This window comes from Syngnathus acus, chromosome 1, assembly GCF_901709675.1.
Source record: "Syngnathus acus chromosome 1, fSynAcu1.2, whole genome shotgun sequence".
NCBI lineage: Eukaryota > Metazoa > Chordata > Actinopteri > Syngnathiformes > Syngnathidae > Syngnathus > Syngnathus acus.
Genome location: NC_051087.1, coordinates 3204687 through 3222520, shown reverse-complemented (window position 1 = coordinate 3222520; position 17834 = coordinate 3204687). Strand labels below are relative to the sequence as shown.

At 42.3% G+C, this 17834-nt stretch overlaps 2 protein-coding genes and 1 long non-coding RNA gene across 3 annotated transcripts in view; 1 reads left to right on the top strand and 2 right to left on the bottom strand.

Annotated features, from left to right (window-relative positions):
- Positions 1-1631: 1631 nt before the first annotated feature.
- LOC119125891 (aminoacyl tRNA synthase complex-interacting multifunctional protein 1-like) lies at positions 1632-5290 on the bottom strand. The gene is made up of 7 exons (XM_037256864.1): positions 5158-5290; positions 3764-3894; positions 3528-3641; positions 3139-3303; positions 2347-2549; positions 2017-2185; positions 1632-1883 (listed from the first exon to the last, which is right to left on the bottom strand). Coding segments are annotated over exons 1-7 (951 nt in total). The 5' UTR covers positions 5160-5290; the 3' UTR covers positions 1632-1716.
- A 233-nt stretch (positions 5291-5523) lies between these two features.
- tbck (TBC1 domain containing kinase) lies at positions 5524-17466 on the top strand. The gene is made up of 26 exons (XM_037256780.1): positions 5524-5678; positions 5975-6168; positions 6247-6319; positions 6555-6669; positions 6750-6823; positions 7015-7156; positions 7235-7295; positions 7350-7411; positions 7919-7980; positions 8264-8412; positions 9028-9166; positions 9241-9340; positions 9572-9621; positions 9707-9836; positions 9924-10022; positions 10094-10156; positions 10225-10351; positions 10645-10695; positions 10773-10856; positions 11434-11519; positions 12883-12919; positions 14035-14196; positions 15776-15948; positions 16211-16371; positions 16955-17114; positions 17251-17466. Exons 2-26 carry the CDS (start codon positions 5976-5978, stop codon positions 17359-17361), a joined length of 2664 nt encoding a protein of 887 aa, XP_037112675.1. The 5' UTR covers positions 5524-5678; position 5975; the 3' UTR covers positions 17362-17466.
- The window catches only part of LOC119125932, a 40921-nt gene continuing 30151 nt past the window's right edge, over positions 7065-17834 (bottom strand). Inside the window, exons 4-9 of the long non-coding RNA XR_005098543.1 lie at positions 11604-11659; positions 11410-11514; positions 9569-9846; positions 9045-9331; positions 7304-7396; positions 7065-7154 (exon numbers count right to left, since the gene is read on the bottom strand). This is a non-coding gene — a long non-coding RNA (uncharacterized LOC119125932). The remainder of the gene's footprint in view (positions 7155-7303; positions 7397-9044; positions 9332-9568; positions 9847-11409; positions 11515-11603; positions 11660-17834) is intronic.

The window sequence follows — 17834 nt, the reverse complement described above, 5'->3', positions numbered from 1 at the left end:
GGAACAACAAAAACGCATTCATATTACATACATTAAAATACACAAAGTTTCTTTTTGAATGTGTGTGGCTTGGGTTTTCTTTGTTTCTCTTAATTTGGGCTTGGGAATTTCCTTTATGGACAGAGTGCTGAGTCGTGGATTTACATCCTGCCTGCTGAATCATGAAATAAAGCACATATGTACACGATCACACTATAAACTAGAGAAAGCAAAGCCTGTTAAAAAACACAAAGACACTCAAACAAAATTCGCTGTATGTTTTACAGCTGATTAGTGTCATTTAGTTCGTAGGATGATAGAATTCCACACAATTTTTAGCTGCTATTTGGGTTTTGGTCCGAGCGTTTCTCATCGGGATGCTTTTGCCACGGGACATAAAAAATCCCCTAATTGAAGCCAAGAAATTATCAGTGACTCTGCTATCAGCACAATTCTACCACAAACTGATATTTAGAAAGTCCCAATTATGGTTTCCTGGCGTCACAATCTACATCCAAGTCTAACTATTAATAAGTCTATTGGTATGGTTTGCGTCAACCTTACTTCATAAGATTAACAAACCCATTTTCAAATGTCATTTATCATTAACCTTTGCAGAAGTTTTGTTGTACCCTACTCATCCTCAAAGTCGCTCCGCCCAGACCAAACGCAGACATGTCGACGAGGCTTTATGACATCCCACAGTGGCCGTCTTACGCGTCAGCGAGCTCCTGCGGTTAAAGCGCCTGGATCGTGTTGGTCATTGTAAAGTGTGGTCATTGTAAAGTGTGGCAAAGCCACACACGGAGTACGCGAGCTCTTCCCTTTCAAGCGTAGCCAAAGAGAGTCCGCTGAGATTTGTCTTTCCATCAGAACTCTCCACCCAAACTATGTTTTTGTCCATCTTGAGATGGTTTTCAAACAATGCTGTGGATCATTTTCATTGTTTATTTTTATTTTTTTAAATCGTCTGTCATGAATCTAAATTTTGACTTGTGCAGATGGCGGTTTTTCCATGATGAAATACGCGATGAGGCGCAGGATTCTGTGGGTAATAACTTCTGTAAAACGGTTACAGGTGTCTGTTTGCAAATCGTGTTTTGTTAGACTCTCGATTCTAGAAATAACAAGGCTGGTTTGGGTACGATTTAAAATCGATTATTGTTCCGACAATGAGAAATAATTTAAGTTTAAAGAAATAACCGATAATGACCATCAAAAGATGAAAAGGAAGTCAAGTTTGCCATGAACAAGAAAATAATTGGGGTAACATCTGAAGAGTTTTCTGGAAAAGTGCTTTACTTTCCAGAAAAGGCCCTTTTGTCTGAACTTCTGCAGGCTGCTGGACACGTTCGTCGGCGCGACGGCTGCTTTATGCTACATCTCCCCATTTCCTACTTCTATTTTCAGCATTTGGGGCTCATTGGAGGCTAGTAAAGATTTACAACTTCTTTGCAAGCCATCACAGTAAACAGTTATAACCCGCTGAATGTCACACGCAACCGCAAGGCAGCAGGGCTTGTTTTTAAATTATCGAGTTTGTTGGGGCGATTCAAGGCGGGTTTTTTTGTCTGCTCAACGTAAAACCACGGAACATCACCGAGAGCACCGCTATGAAGCACGCGTTTAGGAAACGAAAGTTAGAACTCGCATTAGGAAGAAGATGAAATTTTTATTGAAGCCCTTCAAACGCTTTTTCACTTCCATTTGTCACCTGGTGGATCGGCTCATCTTCTTTTATTTGATGCCGCTGTTGCTCATGGTCTGTGCCCGGCACACTCCCCTACCGGCCACTTCGAATGGCGCCCCCTTGTAGGTCGCCACGCATGCGCCGTCTGTGCGCAGGTCGGGCTGAATCTGCTCCCAAACTTTCTTCTTTGGGTTCAGCTCTTTGTCGGGCTCGCCTGCAAGATCGATTCATTGAATAATCAGGTACAATTGTATTTGCGTATCACCCGGTCGGTTTGTTCGGACTCGTCGGTGGAAAATTCCATTTTGGCCAACTGTGAGGAAGGGAAAAAAAAAAAAAAAAAGAACCTGAGAAGTTCTGGAAAGTGATTCTTTCCCCTGGCACGGCACCGCTGGGAGGGTCAAGGATTTCCACCTTGTCGGGCGAGCTGGCGCACATGACCATGGCCTGGGATGTCACCCCTCTCATCTTGGCTGGCTTTAAGTTACACAGCAGAATTGCCATGCGGTTCTGCATCTGCACGAGACAGTTAAAAGGAACATTCTTGAAGTCCATTTATCCCAAGACAGGAGAGTGGGGGGGGACTCAAACCCCATACGACATACTTGAATCAAATGGAATTTGACATTATGTAACAAATGCAAGGCTCTTTTCCATCTTCAGTTCTCAAAGTGTACCTGCTCCAAAGGCACATGCTTGACCAGCCCACTGACCACCGTTCTGGGCGAAGGCTCCCCGACGTCCACCTGCTCTACATAGAGACTGTCCGCATCCGGGTGCTTCTCCGCCGTGATGATGCGTCCGACGCGGAGGTCCAGCCGGGACACGTCCACCTTGGCGTCGTCCTGACCAGCTGCCGTCATCTGCTGTGGTTTTTTCTCTTCGCATTTTATAGACAACAGCCATTTTAGTCCACTTTAACTATTTGCCTTAAATCCAAAAGTACTTTTTTGCTTTTTCTTGGACAAAGAGGGATACCAAGTGTTGGCAAAGTTTCTTTTTTGTGTGTGTGATGTCAACACTGAAGGACACCAATTTATACTTGTCTAATTCCCACAACATGGGTGTGACTTGATTTCACAAGCAAAGCTAAAAAGCTTTATTCTGAAGAATAATGAAACTCAGCTGTGGCTTTTCTGGAACGTAAACTTCTTTCAAATATTTGCAATGCAATAAATTCACCGCAGTTTTACAATGGGGGGAGGGGGGGGGGTCCATTGCATTGTAAGACCCATCAACACCTGATATGAGAAAAACGAACGTCCCGAGATGAAATGAGTGTTTTCAATATGGCCGACTCTGTTGAGAGGTCACTTTTAATAACTTCAACGCAGAGCACGCCGCAAGAAACTCCAATGAAATCCGCAGCTCGCTGACGTGCGACGTGACACACGTCGCCGATTGGTGTTTGCGTCGCCACTTCAAAAGAATTCATAACTGGAGGAATGTTGATGTGCGCCATCCGTCACCTTTTTTTTCTGGCTTCTTCTTATTGTTGCCGTCGTCTTTGGGGCAAGGACTCTGAACCGTGGTGGCGGCGGCCAGGGTGACAGAAGGCGCGGGACCACCGAGTTGGGGAGGAGTGGCGTTGGACTTCACAGAGACTTCCACCGATGGCATGGCGACGTCTCGCACTGCGGGAAAAGGAAAGAAGTAGATTTCATCATATGATGAAACTTTCCAGCTAAGTATCCGCCGGACATTTTTTGGGGCACGTTCTCATGCCACATAAATTTATTAAAATGATCCATATATAGCAAATTTATTTATCAATGATATCATAATTAAGGGAAGGAAGTGAACAAATAAATGTTAAAAAATGTCCATGAGATGAACAGTCAGGCAAGAGTCACTTTACCTCCCCTCATCTTCTCTTTGTCCAGCAGCTGTTTTTTCAGGTCCTCTATGTCCTCCTTCAACCTGGCATTTTCCACCAGCAGTTTCTTCTCCTCTCTGATGCTGGCCTGGACATCTGCAAAGTAGGTCGATTCACGTTGACGTCGTCCACAAAATATTCAAACTTTAGGAGATGCTCCTATACGGCTCTCAAGTCGACTATGATTATTACTGGGGTGTATACTTTAAAGCATTTACTTGCTTTCTCCTTGAGCAGCTGGACTTGTTGTTTGAGGTACTCAATGAGCTGGTCAGCTTCGGCGGCTCGCTGCTCCAGCCTCGCCAAGGGGTTGACACTTGACATTTTGAACAGGGAGCGGGCGACAAGCCTGAAAAAGAAATGGTTTGACAATAGACAGTGAACACTGCATATTTATGATTTGCCATTCACAAATTTGTTTGTTTGAATCAAGTTAAAATATCGTATTTGCGTTTGATTCGTTGATGTTTTGTTTTGGCTTTAACTCATTGTGTTACACATTATTTTATTTGCTTGTGAAAATAACAACAGCTGGTCATTATGATATGCTCTTGCCGAATGGCCAATGTGAGATAAAGGTGACCTCTGTCCAAAAGGCGAAGAGAAAGATAACCAGCCAACGATTAACCAGCCAATCCCAGATAAAACCGAACAGACAAGAGCCGAACTGAATTTTGAACTTACTAAATTCATTTACTCGTATGGAGAAAAAAATCTTTTGCTTCAACATGTGGAAATTTGGTTTAAAAACTTTAGAGTCTCGATTTCCAATTATTATTATTATTTTTTTTAAATTAGGGACACCACTGTTTGAAATCAAATGTGAGGTGCTGGAAAACAACAGCTGGCTCAAGATGAAAAATGACGATGATGAGGAAAATTAGAAACATTTAAATCGCCGCAGTTGATGGAAAAAACAAATCAGGATCAAAGAGTGTTTTTCCTTGAATTCATTTAAACAGCCAGCGGGGCAGACCACATGAAGCTGAACTCATTTGGATACGCATTAAAACATGTCACAGTACACATTGACGCATATACAAGTCAATTATGCTTTTGTTACTCATTCCATCTGTAAATAGAGTATGTACAAAACATGAAAATGTCTGGTTGCTTCTTGTGCACCACTATGACAAAATACAAAAGTGCAACCATAGCGCCACCTTGAGTATTTAAAAGGAACTTCAGTCTAAAAATAGCTATCCGACCAGCCATTAATGGTAAGTTTAGACTGGCTTTCCCGTATGTCATGGTCTTCAAAAGAATCACATTCTCTCATGTATTATTTTGTTTATGTCAATTTGTATACTATTGCTAAAAATACTTGAGTGTTGTCAAGATAAAAAGCATGTAAACCTCAAAGGGACAACTTCATTCGAGCTTTGTGATGCCAGCTAACGCCTTTAGGTTGTAATTGGCGAACAAGAGTGTTAATATAACGAAGCAATTTATTGCAGAAAATTAAAATAGCTAGCGCGCAACTAACAGCTCCAAAATTGTTTCGAAGCGTCCCGACTACACCTTCATTTGTAGTTGTCGCTGCTCGTAAGACTGCTTTGACAAAAAAAAAAAAAAAAAAGGGAATCACATATACAGAACAAATTAAACTTACATGGACTTTAGGCATTCACCTCTACACGTTTCCGCGAGCTTCGGCGGGTCTTGACACTTGCTTGCTAGGAATGTTAACCCTAATTTAGCACAGGCAGGCACACGGATGCTAAATTAGGTCCAACGTCGTAGATCTGTAAAAGATGCGCACACTCATCTGACATATGACAGCTTTTACCCACATGTTATATATATCGTTTGCACAACTGACCGAAATAATCGCCGGTTAAAAATTAGTTCACCATGACATTTTGACAATGGGGAAAAAAGAAAAGAACACATGTATAAATTCGTACTTTAAATATTCGTTATTTATTAGGCTGTAAACTCGTGTGTAAACGAGTGTCATTTGAGTACATCACTGTCGCACAAAAATGACGTCATATATCACGTTCAACGTCTTTTTAGTTGACAGTAGCGCCCGACTTCTTCAATGAAAATATTGAATATCAACCCGTTATTCGAGTTCTAGGTCGGTCGAACCTCTTTGCCGTGAAGCGGGTGTAAAGACGCTTTTCGCAGGTAATATATACAATTTGTCTTCCTTGGTTTCCTACCGGAAATCAACATTTTAAATGATGTGTTCAGTGAATGTAGTTCACTGCGGCATCAATATGCTGATAGAATAAGTCTTAGTTTAAACCATTTGAAGACTCTTTATATACTGTAAATTAGACCCGTCACTTGCTATATTATATGCGTGTGTTATGGCAGCATTGCTTGAGTATAATCGATGATGACAGCTGATTTAATTTCACACAGTACCAAGAATCACCATGTGTCAGTAAAGACATCTCTTTACCTGGATAATAATTCAGGATGCAGCCTCTCAAGGACGCCCAGTTGGGGGCTTTTACCTTCTTCGCCTCAGCACTCCCCCATGATGTGTGTGGCAGCAACGGCCTCCCCCTGACCCCAAACTCCATCAAAATATTGGGACGCTTCCAGACCCTGAAGACCGTCACCCATCCCAGACTCTGCCAGTATGTGGACATCTCCAGAGGAAAGCATGGTATGCATCGTGTAATAGAACTTATCGCTCAACATAACATGATTATCACTCAACATACCCATGTGTCTCTTCCTGCAGAACGTCTCATCGTTGTTGCTGAACACCACGAGAGAAGTCTGAACGATTTGCAAAAACAGGGAAACAAAGTCAGGTTGGAAATCTGTTAAAAATCCATATCAACTGTCCCATAACGACACAAGACATTAAGGAACGACACAGCAATCCTTGTTGTTGTTTTTTTTTTCTTTAGTGGCCAAGGGTTGATTGACCCAACTGCACAGAGCAGGCCTTTAAATGTACAAATGCATATTTATGCTAATATTGTGTATTTGTTGTTCATCTTTATGGTGGCATAGTGTACGTGTGACACAAATGTGTGTGTTCAGCCCAGAGACGGTTCTGCAGATCGCCTATGAGGTTCTGGAAGGCCTGACGTTTATGAACAAACATGGTATGGTGCACAGGGCCCTTAACATGCACAATGTGCTCCTGGATAGTAAGGTAACATGATCCTTAGGTCATTCAAATATCCTGCACTTATTTTGCGAGCTGATTTTAATGTGAAATGTATTTCCTTGGAGGGCAACGTCAAATTGGCAAAATTTGGCCTCTATCACATGACTGATCATGGTGTTGATGTGGACTTTCCAATTGGGTATGTTACTTTTTTTGTCTTTGTCATGTGACATCACAAACATTCCTACTCTGAATAACGGCAGATATAGACAGTCACACTAATTTATAATTTAAGACATGGAATCCAATTTACTTCATTACACAACTCAGTCCTGAACCTGATTGTAAGATACTTTTTACTTTAAGATTCAAAAGGTGTGCTCCTTGCAGGTACCCATCATACCTTGCTCCAGAGGTGATTGCGCAAGGCTCCTTTCACCCCAGTGGCCCTTCCCACGAAGAAACCCCGCGGCCTTCGGGACCCAAAACTGATGTGTGGTCACTTGGAGTTCTGCTGCTTGAACTGTGTGCTGTAAGACCGTTTTATATAAGCTTACATTCAAGCTCATATTTCTGCCTTAACGCTGCTTTTGATTTTTCGGCGGATCAGGGTCGACGGCTGCTGCATAACATTGACATCAATGAGAGGCTGAAGTTCATCCTGACTCTGGGTAAGTACGAATAGGTTTGCTTGATGTCCATCATGATGTCTATGTCCTTTCCAGGCTGCATAGACGACATTGTCACGGTCCTCGCTGAAGAGCATGGCTGCCTGGAAAACATTAAGGTAGTCCTCAAATTATGCGTTTGATCAATTTGTTGAACTTTAAGGTATATTTTGGATCCTAGACCCTCATTTGGGATGATTGTGTGTTTATTCCAAAGTAGAATTTTTTTTTCTTCCCCATAAGAAATATTGGAAATGGAAAAAAAAAACATTTTGATTTATTATCTGTCATACAAATGTAAATTTGGGAGATTTTTTGTTATGAATTATATTGGTATTGTAAATGTAATAGTGCTTTTCTCATGTCACAATAAGTTGACATTGTATTGCTAGTAACCGAAGGCTTTATTTTCAGTTCCACTTCCTTTTCTGTAGTTACTTTTCCGGTATCCTTGCGTTGTTCCCCCCCCCCCACCCCCCAAAAAAAAGAGAGAGAAAAGAAAAGCTCATTTTTGAGACACATTTTGGTCCAGTTGTAGTCTGCGTCAATATAAAAATACCACTGGTTACTTTTTCATACTTTTGACAAAAAGTAGGTTAGGTTGGCTGATGAAATGTTTTTGACAGGAGCTGCCCGAGAACGTTCTAGAGTTGCTGCGGAAATGCTTGACCTTCCTGCCTTCGAAACGGTACGCCATTTCCCAACAAGTGACTTTTTAATCCTTCCATTTTTTTGTATGTGGCCATTTGGACCAAGGGCGGAGCTAGCTGGGGGGCTGTATGGACACTGCCACCCCCCCTTATAAGAAAAACGAATTAATTTACATTTATGCATTTACACCTGTCCCCTGTTAAATCTTTAGCAGTGTTTTCCGAATAAGTTTTCAGGTTAGGAATTTTTTTTTTTGCTGATCCCCTGAGATATTCTACAAAATGACAGCAACAAACAGATGCTGCATGTTCAACCTCCAGGCCAAGCCCACGCGAGCTTTTGGGAGACGCCGTGTTCGATGGCGTGTCGTGCCTGTACACGCCCTTCCAGAAGCCTGTCACCCTGTTCTCATCCTCGCTACGCTGTGCACATCTGGAGCTCCCCGAGGACATCAGCGACCTTTGCAAAGGTTGGCCTCAAACGCTCTCTTTGTGCAGGCTGATATTTCACCTTAAATGCTCGTCAATATCGCCGGACAAACGTGTCTTCTAGGCTCCAACTGAAATACTAGTTCAAGTGGAATTTTGAATTCTGGTTCCTAACTTTTTTTGCTCTTCAATTATCACAGAGAATATTTATATTCAGTAGAATCTGAAAACGTATTTTTAAACTTTCCATTAACCTCCAACGTCATACAGGCTAATTTCAGCGAGGCTATAAAAAGAGAGGGTGTGTAGTGTGCTATAATTCCGAAACCTTGGGATATTTTGACGAAAACATTCCACACGTTATTGCACCCACTGGGAACTGTCTTAGATTTAAAAAAAGAATGCTTAACATTTCTCCTTAAGAAATGTTTTGAACATTCAGATGGCTACTAAATCTTGTGATTTTTTTTAAAATGAGCAATTTGACTAAATACCTTGCATATATGGAACATATAATATACAATCCTTAGAACTCACTCTCCCAATCCAATTATGATCATTTTAATATGTATTTATATTTAAAGCTATAGTCATCAACTAAAAGTCAATATCAATATTTAACATTTGTGTCATCATTTGGCTTCTGCGGCTTTTAGGGGACGACGACGATTACCTTTCAGAGCGAGCCATCAACGAGGTGTACCACCTGTGGTGCCTTGCAGGGGGTGACCTCGAGAAGGAGCTGACCAACAAGGAGATCATCCAGTCCAAACCTCCCATATGCACACTGCCCAAGTATAGCACATCCACATTTGTTTGTTAGTCGGCACACCACTGGATAATCTCAATCTTTTCTTGCTCATATGAAGTTTCGTGCTGGAGGATGGCGAGTCGTTCGGCCAGGGCAGGGATCGTAGTTTCTTGCTAGACGACACCACGGTGACGCTTTCTCTCTGCCAGCTCAGGAATGTAAGACCAACAAGAAGAGCAAACAGTCAAATAATTGCTACTACCGTAATTTTCGGACTATAAGTCGCACCGGAGTATAAGTCGCACCAGCCATAAAATGCTCAAAAAAGTGAAAAAAAAAACATATATATGTATATAAGTCGCTCCTGAGCACCCAAACTATGAAAAAAACCGCGACTTATAGTCCGAAAATTACGGTACTTTTAAAAACCATCTTTTGTCCTTTACCAGAGACTGAAAGACGTTGCGGGAGAATCTTATTTCCCTCTGCTGGAGGACGGGTAAGTCTTTTAGTTTTCAGCCTAATTGCCACAGGGGCCAAGAAATGGCACCACACACTGTTTGTTGTTGTTCTCCTTGCCACAGACAGTCAAGTCTGGCGCACTCCAACAGCGCCAACGAGTTGTCGGCCAGCGTCACGCTACCGCTCATCATCCGCGAGAGAGACACCGAATACCAGCTCCTCCGCGTCATCCTCTTCGACAGACTGCTCAAGGTCTCTCTCCCTGCATGTACACATGAATAGCAAGACACTCGATTTCTAATCGCTATTGTCAAAAACATTAAAAATGGATCTTTTCAGGCTTATCCTTACAAAAAGAATCTCGTGCACAAAGAGGCCAGGGTTGACATCCCCCCGCTTGTGCGTGGACTAGCCTGGGCAGCTCTGCTGGGCATTGAGGTACAAAAGATGGTCGAGAACGAATTCAATGGCACTCAAATGCGCCCTTATGCGTCTTTTATTTTCTACAGGGGGATATTCAGGCCAAATACGAAAGCATCGACAAGGACACGCCCATTCCGACTGACAGACAGGTAACAGGACATCTGTCAAAACGATATCATCTGCAGATGAAAAAAGACAGTCCTGTTTGTTTTTTTAGATCGAGGTGGACATCCCACGATGTCACCAGTACGACGAGCTGCTGTCGTCCCCTCAGGGTCACATCAAGTTCAGACGTCTCTTGAAAGCCTGGGTGGTCTCCCACCCCGATCTGGTCTACTGGCAGGGTCAGTCGAACCCAGACCCGCCACCCAACTTGAACTTTTAACTGAAGTTGTCAACAGCACCACCCGCACCATTAACTCGCGTCCTTCTACCCTCGCGGTGTAATATGCGCTTGGCCACCAGAGGGCAGTCTTGATCTATCACTGCTTCAGTAAGATGACTGCAAAGCATATTTAGGATATTTTATTACCATTGTAAATCAGGAAAACTTGACCTCATTTTAGCTGTTCTGGATACAGCTGACGTAAGCATTTGCATCTATTTCACAAGTGACAAATGTTTGTTTCTCTTTTAGGCTTGGATTCACTTTGCGCCCCATTTCTTTACTTGAATTTTAACAACGAGGGTAAGAAATGACAAATTGCCGCTCTTGTTTTTTTTTTTTAACTTTTTTTTTTTTTTTTATCCCTGTGCTCTTGATAGCGCTAGCATACGCTTGCATGTCCGCCTTCATCCCGAAATACCTCTACAACTTCTTCCTAAAGGACAACTCTCATGTCATCCAAGGTGAGATGGAGAAAAATGAGTTGTACTCGCGATGCCATGATTACTGCCTTGAGGTTGAGCTGCAAACCAGCTCTCAACGTGAGAAAGCAAATTACTGCTGAGGTCTGTGTGTGTTGATTGCATTTTTTGGGTGGGGGGGGGGTGTTTCAAAGCTGTGAAAAGAAAGTTTCAACCTCTCATCACGCATTCCCACAGCTGTCGCAATTGGGAAAGAAATGAAACCGCATTAAAAACTGTTCCTGCATGACTGATAAAAAGCTACAAATTGGACTATTATTATCTCGCTCCCCTTCAGGTGGTCTGGGGAGTCAGTTTTATGTTTATGTGTCTGGTCAAAGCTCTTTTGTTGATAGTAAAAATAAAAAAACAAGCATGCCTTTTCTGCCAACATAGACGAAAGATAAATCCAAGGTTAAGCTGATTAAAAAAAAATGTCTTATTTTTTGGGCCAGTGGTATTTTCATCTGACAGCTGAATTTTGAAGTTTGAATTTTAAACATATAAGGGCGAGAATCTAAATTTCTTCGGAATAACACAAGCAGAAAATGCTCACGTGTCATTTGTGACCTCTTTTCAGAGTACCTGACCGTCTTCTCGCAAATGATCGCCTTCCACGACCCCGAGCTCAGCAACCACTTGAACGACATCGGCTTCATCCCTGACGTAAGAATACAAACAGACCCGTGTCTTACAGTTTGTGGTGAAAAATATGTGAGCACAAAATGCATGCGACTGCGTCGTACTTACTCTGGGATTCATCTCAATCTTCTCTTTTTGGCCTCACTCTTGGATTTGCTCAATGTCTGTGTTTAGAGAAGAAAAAAAAAGAAACATCTGTCTTTTGTTGAGTTTTCACACCAAGCATGCATTACATGCATCAAGCTGTTGAATTCCCTCTCAAAAGGATTTTTTTATTTTTCTTTAGTCGTATTATCCAAGCATAATTATGTTGGAATTCTTGATATTAATCCAAGTCATTAGACCACATGAATCACAATTTCCTCTCTGAACGTCATCCAGCACTCCGTCAAAATGTATGGTCTCATTCAATAGAAATATGAAGGAAATGTTTCTGTGTTTGCTCTCCTGGATTAAAGTGGAAATATCTAAGATGACCTAAGGGCAAGTATAAAAAAAAAAAAATGTACGCAATGCCGAGTAAGGAACTTTGTAGCCATTTTGTCTTAATGAAGTTAGCTTGGCTAGTTCAGAAAAAAAATAATTCTCAATTTACAGAACTCAGTGGAAAGCATTTCAAATACTTCTTTGACGCCAACTAATCGTTTCAGTGATTTGGCGCCATCATGTGGCATCTTAAGATCATTACAGAAAGAGCACATTGAATGACAGAGATGAGCTTCCAACGAAATAAAAGGTGAATAAATAAATCCGAGGTTGATCGGATACTGCTGAATAGCGTCCAAGGTGTCCTCTCCAATAAATCCCGAGGACAAAAGAAGCCCCCCCCACACACACACACAGACGTATCCAGATGTTTAATTCAGGTCATTTTCAATTTGACTACATCTCTCATTCCCGGGTGGGCCATTTATGCTGTCACAAATTTAATCCGGCCCAACTCACCCTCCTGCCGGTTGAATCCGAGGCTGCGGCCGACGGCGCCGCTTATCGTTTGTGTGCCCGGAGTGAACCCCCCCCCCCCTCTCAATTATCTGTCGGCTGAGTGGCCAAGATAAGCGGCAGACCCACCCCTCCTCCTATACATCGGCAGGTGGGTGTCCAGGTGCTTCATTAACAGCCAAGCATGCTTCACAATGTATTCATGTACTCCAATTTAGCATTTTGAGGAGGCCTCAGGGGCGGAATTGAAAGATTACCAAGCGCCATAATGAGATTAATTGTGACTCTGAATCAGAGTCAGCACTTTCTGTTCCTTCAGGGGCTCGCAGAGTTAAGTCACTGACTAAAGCCCATTTTTGTTATGCTCGTTTCAGCACATTGTGGAGAACAAATGTTGCTTTAGCTCACTAATGTTCCCCCCCCCCCTTGTCGCTTCATTTCACAGCTGTATGCCATCCCTTGGTTCCTGACCATGTTCACACGTGAGTAGTTCTCATAAGCCTCTTTTACAAAGACATCCTGTAAAATTGTGACTCAAGACCACCTCTAAAAATGTTTATAATTGCATATTCGACCAAATTGTTGCCATGTGTCCCCCCCCCACTTATCCTCCGCTTTTAATGCTAACTCCACAGGCAGAATTAAAAATCCTTTCTCATCATCTCCCTGCTATTCTATATTGTGCTGGTTATACGGAACAAAAAAAACCCAAAACTTTCCAGCTTTTAGCAGCTGTGTGAAAGGAGCAGCGAACTAGTCCATTAGCATCAGTAGGCTCCGGGAGTCCGCTTCCTTTTTGGGAGCCGACTATGAATGAGACTGAAAAGGTCGGCGGCCCCTCCGGGGATGTTATTTTTCATCTTTTGGTGACCTTTATTTAGTCTACGGATTAATTTGTAAAATCTGTTTGATGACTCAAGCCAATGGAGCATCTGCGTTTGATTCTTTCGAGCGCCTGAAAATGGAGGAACTCTGCAGAAAGAAAAATATTTTTACTGCCTAAATTTATTTCGAAAGCCCTTCGACTCAAACTGGGCTCATCTCCACAACGTGACCCAGCATGAGAAGCTCGCACGGTGAGAGCGCGGCTGTGGTGGAAAGCAGAGTTAAGCGTGACCTCCTTTCACCCCCCCCGAGGCAGAGTCCAGCATTAACGTGTCCTGCTCTGACTTCTAATGTCCACCTTCCCAGCTTCAGCCGGTTTCCGTTCTCCATATAATCAATATACGTGTGGCCCCACATTGACTGTCACCTTCACTCCTCAGTGGACCCACAGGGGATCCAAACGGGCGGATGATCGCCTGCCTTCAAATGTGAAAACGGTCATGTTAAATATTCTGCTAGCAAACCAGCTTCGCGGGAAAACTCCCGCTCCTCAGCACATTTCTTTTCTGGGTTGGCCTTTTTTTTTTTTTTTTTTTTTTTTTACACAAACACAGCCACGCTTTAGCCAATGTATAATTCACATATGCAAATGATGTCTTTTTATATACAAAGTGTTTTGATTGTGGCCCGTTCCTGTTGTCTGGCATGCTGCGGCTGGCGTCTCTTTGAGTTCTTGTTTTTTTTGTTTCCATATCTACACCCACCTTTGCAGATGTGTTCCCGCTGCACAAGATCTTCCACCTGTGGGACACGTTGCTGCTGGGGAACTCGTCTTTCCCGTTATGCATCGGCATGGCCATATTGCAACAGCTCAGGGACCGCCTCCTTGCCAACGGCTTCAACGAGTGCATCCTGCTGTTCTCTGACCTGCCGGGTGACTATTAACGTGCATCGCAGCAGTGGTTGAGAAAAATGACAGAGCTTTCAACCACCATTACCGACATTAAAAAAAACTGAGCCTATTGCAAGCCAATGCACAATTTGAACATTAAACACGGTACTTAAATATAGGCAAAAAAATAAAAAATAAAATAAAAAAATAAAAAAATAAATAAATACCGTAATTTTCGGACTATAAGTCGCGGTTTTTTTTCATATTTTGGGGGGGGGGGCGACTTATACTCAGGAGCGATTTATATACATATATATGGGTTTTTTTCACTTTTTTGGGCATTTTATGGCTGGTGCGACTTATACTCCGGTGCGACTTATAGTCCGAAAATTACGGTAAATATATATATATATATATACACTCAAAAGATTCAGTAGCAGATACAAAAGTTAAATACCTATGTTATAAATAAACAGGTCCTTAAGATTAGATACAAATGAAATACAACTGAACAAAATATTCCGCGTGCCACTAGAGGGAGCCATACTTTTTCCAAACAGGAAAAACACATTTTCTGCTTCCACCAACCTGGGAGTACCGACGCTATCCTTGTCAAGTTTTGTCCGACTTCACACTTCAACAAGTCAAAGTTCATAAAACCACTGCAATCACTGGCATCCCTCCTCCGTGAAATTCTTCTCCTTATCTGCTACTGCTAGTTCAGTCTGCATCTGGAAACTAGATGCAAGCAGGCTGCCTCAAGCACCAAACCAACCCAGTTAGAATGCCCAGTGTGATTTTTGCTGGTCATTTGAGACCACAAGTGACGCTTTTGCGGTTAGCGCTCATTCTACAAGTGAACGAACACACAAAAAGGTGACACACAGCGAGCTATGTGGCATTTACAATGAACTTCAGAATGTACCAAATGCTTGGGGAGTGACTTTCCTTTTAAAGGTCTTACGTTGCCAAATACTGCTTGACCTTACTCGCTGGCCTTTCTCAAAACAAAACAAAACCAAGGCCATCAACCTCCCACCTCCCTCGTTGCCGACCCAAACACACTACGAAAAGAGGCTAAGGCAGAGGCAGTTTTCCTTATAAAGGTAAAAAATGTCAGGCGAATAAAAAAAAAAAAATGCAGTCAGCTCCTTTGCCAAGCTTTTCCAAGAGCGACGAGGGCCCTCGCCAGCTCCTTAATGTCCAAAGCCTTGTCACATTTTCTAAAACAGTAAATGCAAGGTTGTTGAATTGTTTGTTGTGATTGTGTTGATTAATTTGAGCCTTTTTCATTGCCCAAAAAAGAATAGCGCGGCAACATTGTGCCTGCCATCAATCTAATGTTGTTGGGCCTATGGCCTCGAGTGATCCGACCGTAAATCTCTCTTGTTTAGAGACTTCATTGATTGGTAGTGGAGCATTGAGGTATTTACTGATGATACAGCAGCATTTGCCTTCACGGAACATTAGTATCTGTCTCTGCAAGAGGAATTGGGCGCGGAATTTAATGGGCTCCAGTTTGTAGATTTCACAGTGAACAACAAACCGCAATTGTCATACTACGATGTCATGCAGTTTAGTCATAGAGATTGATTTACAATATTACTCCCCCTCCCTCCAGAAATTGACATCGAACGCTGCGTCCGTGAATCCATCAATCTTTTCTTCTGGACACCAAAAAGTGCAACGTACAGACAACATGCGCAGCCGCCAAAGATCGCCGGTGACAATGGCTTTGGGAAAAACACAAAGTGTTACTCGTCCGACTTCCAGGATTTTCCCAAGACGGACCTGGTGAGTATAGTAACACAAATTAGCATATATGTTGCTGTCATGCCGCCATGTAGCCTGTTCTGCACGGAATTGAAAGACAATGACGGAAGTTGCTGCCATTAGATGGCTAACACATTGTTTGTGTTCACTCCCACAACGGCGCAAACCAACATTTCTAAATATCATTGGGCAATTATGTATGAAATGATTTACGGATTTACTGGGCTTAAAGGTTTATCTCAACTCTTAATTTTGGTGCCTCTCAATCTCATCTCCGTTGTAGTCTCGGGAACCTCTTGTGCTGTTGGACCTGAAAGCTGAAGTGTCACCTCGTATTTCGGCAGAGGACTTCATCGACCTCTGCGAAATGTCATTCGCCGTAAATAAACGGACCAAAGCCAGCAAGCCGAGCATTATAGCTGTTGATATTCGCAGTGCAGAGGAGTATCCTTGCCAGGGTGTTGTGAAATATGCTCTTTCTCAAGTTCCTCAAGACAATTTCTGAATTACTGTACACACACACCTAGTTTTGGAAACTGCGAAGTATTCTTGTTGTGAAATATGCTCTTTCCTCAAGGCAATTTCATCATCAGGAAATAGTGTGTACAAGCTGTAACGTGAGCTGGACGGTTGATTTTGTTTTCTCTTGGTTCAGCCAGTCTTTTTACTTTGTTTTATCTTCCAACCAGCTTTGTAAAAATCATTCAGCCTCAATAGTTTTTTTTTTTTTTTTTCACGGGGCAGTAGCATTCATTTCCATTCGTCTCATAAGGATCCAGTTCCATTGTTATTCTCACAGTAGCTTGATTACTGTGTGTACGTGTGTTTGTATCATTCTATTGTTTTGGAAACTGAATTCTTAACACTACAGGTTTGAATTTCAGACCAAGAAAGAAAAGTACAGGTTAAACTCCAAAGAATTGTAAATGATAAAGAGCTTTTTGTCTCTTCTGGTTTTGGAGATGGTAAAAGTAGCAGCGAGATAGTTTTAATTGGTTAAAAGGGTCTTTAACTTCACGTCAACCAGCTTCAGCAGAGGCCACATGTCTGGCAGCATCAACATTCCCTTCAGCACGGCGTTCGGAACCGATGACGAGGTGCTGCAATGTCCAGCAACGGGAACCCTGCAGAACTACAAAGGGCGGGTTGTCGTGGTCATCGGCCACGCCATAAAAAGCGCTACTGTGGTAAGGAAGCAAAGAACAGGAGTTCATGGTATTTAATTTCAAATCAAATGACTTTAAATGACTAAATAATTACATTTTCGACATGTCTGCTACACAATTTTTGTGTGAAATGTGCCATTTTTCTGTTTTCTCCTAGTTTTCTGCACACCTCGTCAAGGTGAACTTTCCTCGGGTTTGCATCCTAGATGGAGGGATCAACAAGTTGAAGCCCACAGGACTCCTGACTGTCCCCTCCCCTCAGATTTGACCCAAGTGGTTGAGTCAGTTAAAAAAAAAACTATGTACATATTCTTGCCGGTTTTTTGTCTTCTGATACCATCATGAATAAAAGAATTGCACCACCTTAATAACATCTAAGTGCTTCATCGGAATAATAAAGTGAAGAAAAGCAGATCAGTGCAGTTCTCAACTGGGCTTGATTGAAAATCCAGAGCTTGACCAGTCCAAGACCGAGACAAAGCAGAGATGCCATCATTTCCATCGTTCAATAATTGCAGTATTTATACTTTTCATCATTTTTGCCCGGTTTACCGTTAACGTGAACATTTACCATTCAAGGACAGACACCAAACTGCTGAACAGTCACCGACATTAACCGCAATAAGACTTGATGAAGCAGCATTTGGTTCTTTGGTCAAGATTCTCGATGACCTGAAAGTGAGGTCAAACTTTATTTAAGAGTGAAAATTAGGAAGGAAACAGTTAAATGAAAAAACAATC

Excerpts from the sequence above, each read along its gene's own strand:
- LOC119125891 (XM_037256864.1), bottom strand. Across the intron at positions 2,186-2,346 it reads AGCATGTGCCTTTGGAGCAG|ATGCAGAACCGCATGGCAAT; the intron begins GTACACTTTGAG and ends TGTCTCGTGCAG. Across the intron at positions 1,884-2,016 it reads CACTTTCCAGAACTTCTCAG|GCGAGCCCGACAAAGAGCTG; the intron begins GTTCTTTTTTTT and ends TCGATCTTGCAG.
- tbck (XM_037256780.1), top strand. The coding sequence starts at position 5,976 with ATGCAGCCTCTCAAGGACGCCCAGTTGGGGGCTTTTACCTTCTTCGCC. Across the intron at positions 7,296-7,349 it reads GAAGTTCATCCTGACTCTGG|GCTGCATAGACGACATTGTC; the intron begins GTAAGTACGAAT and ends TGTCCTTTCCAG. Across the intron at positions 10,352-10,644 it reads CGATCTGGTCTACTGGCAGG|GCTTGGATTCACTTTGCGCC; the intron begins GTCAGTCGAACC and ends TTTCTCTTTTAG.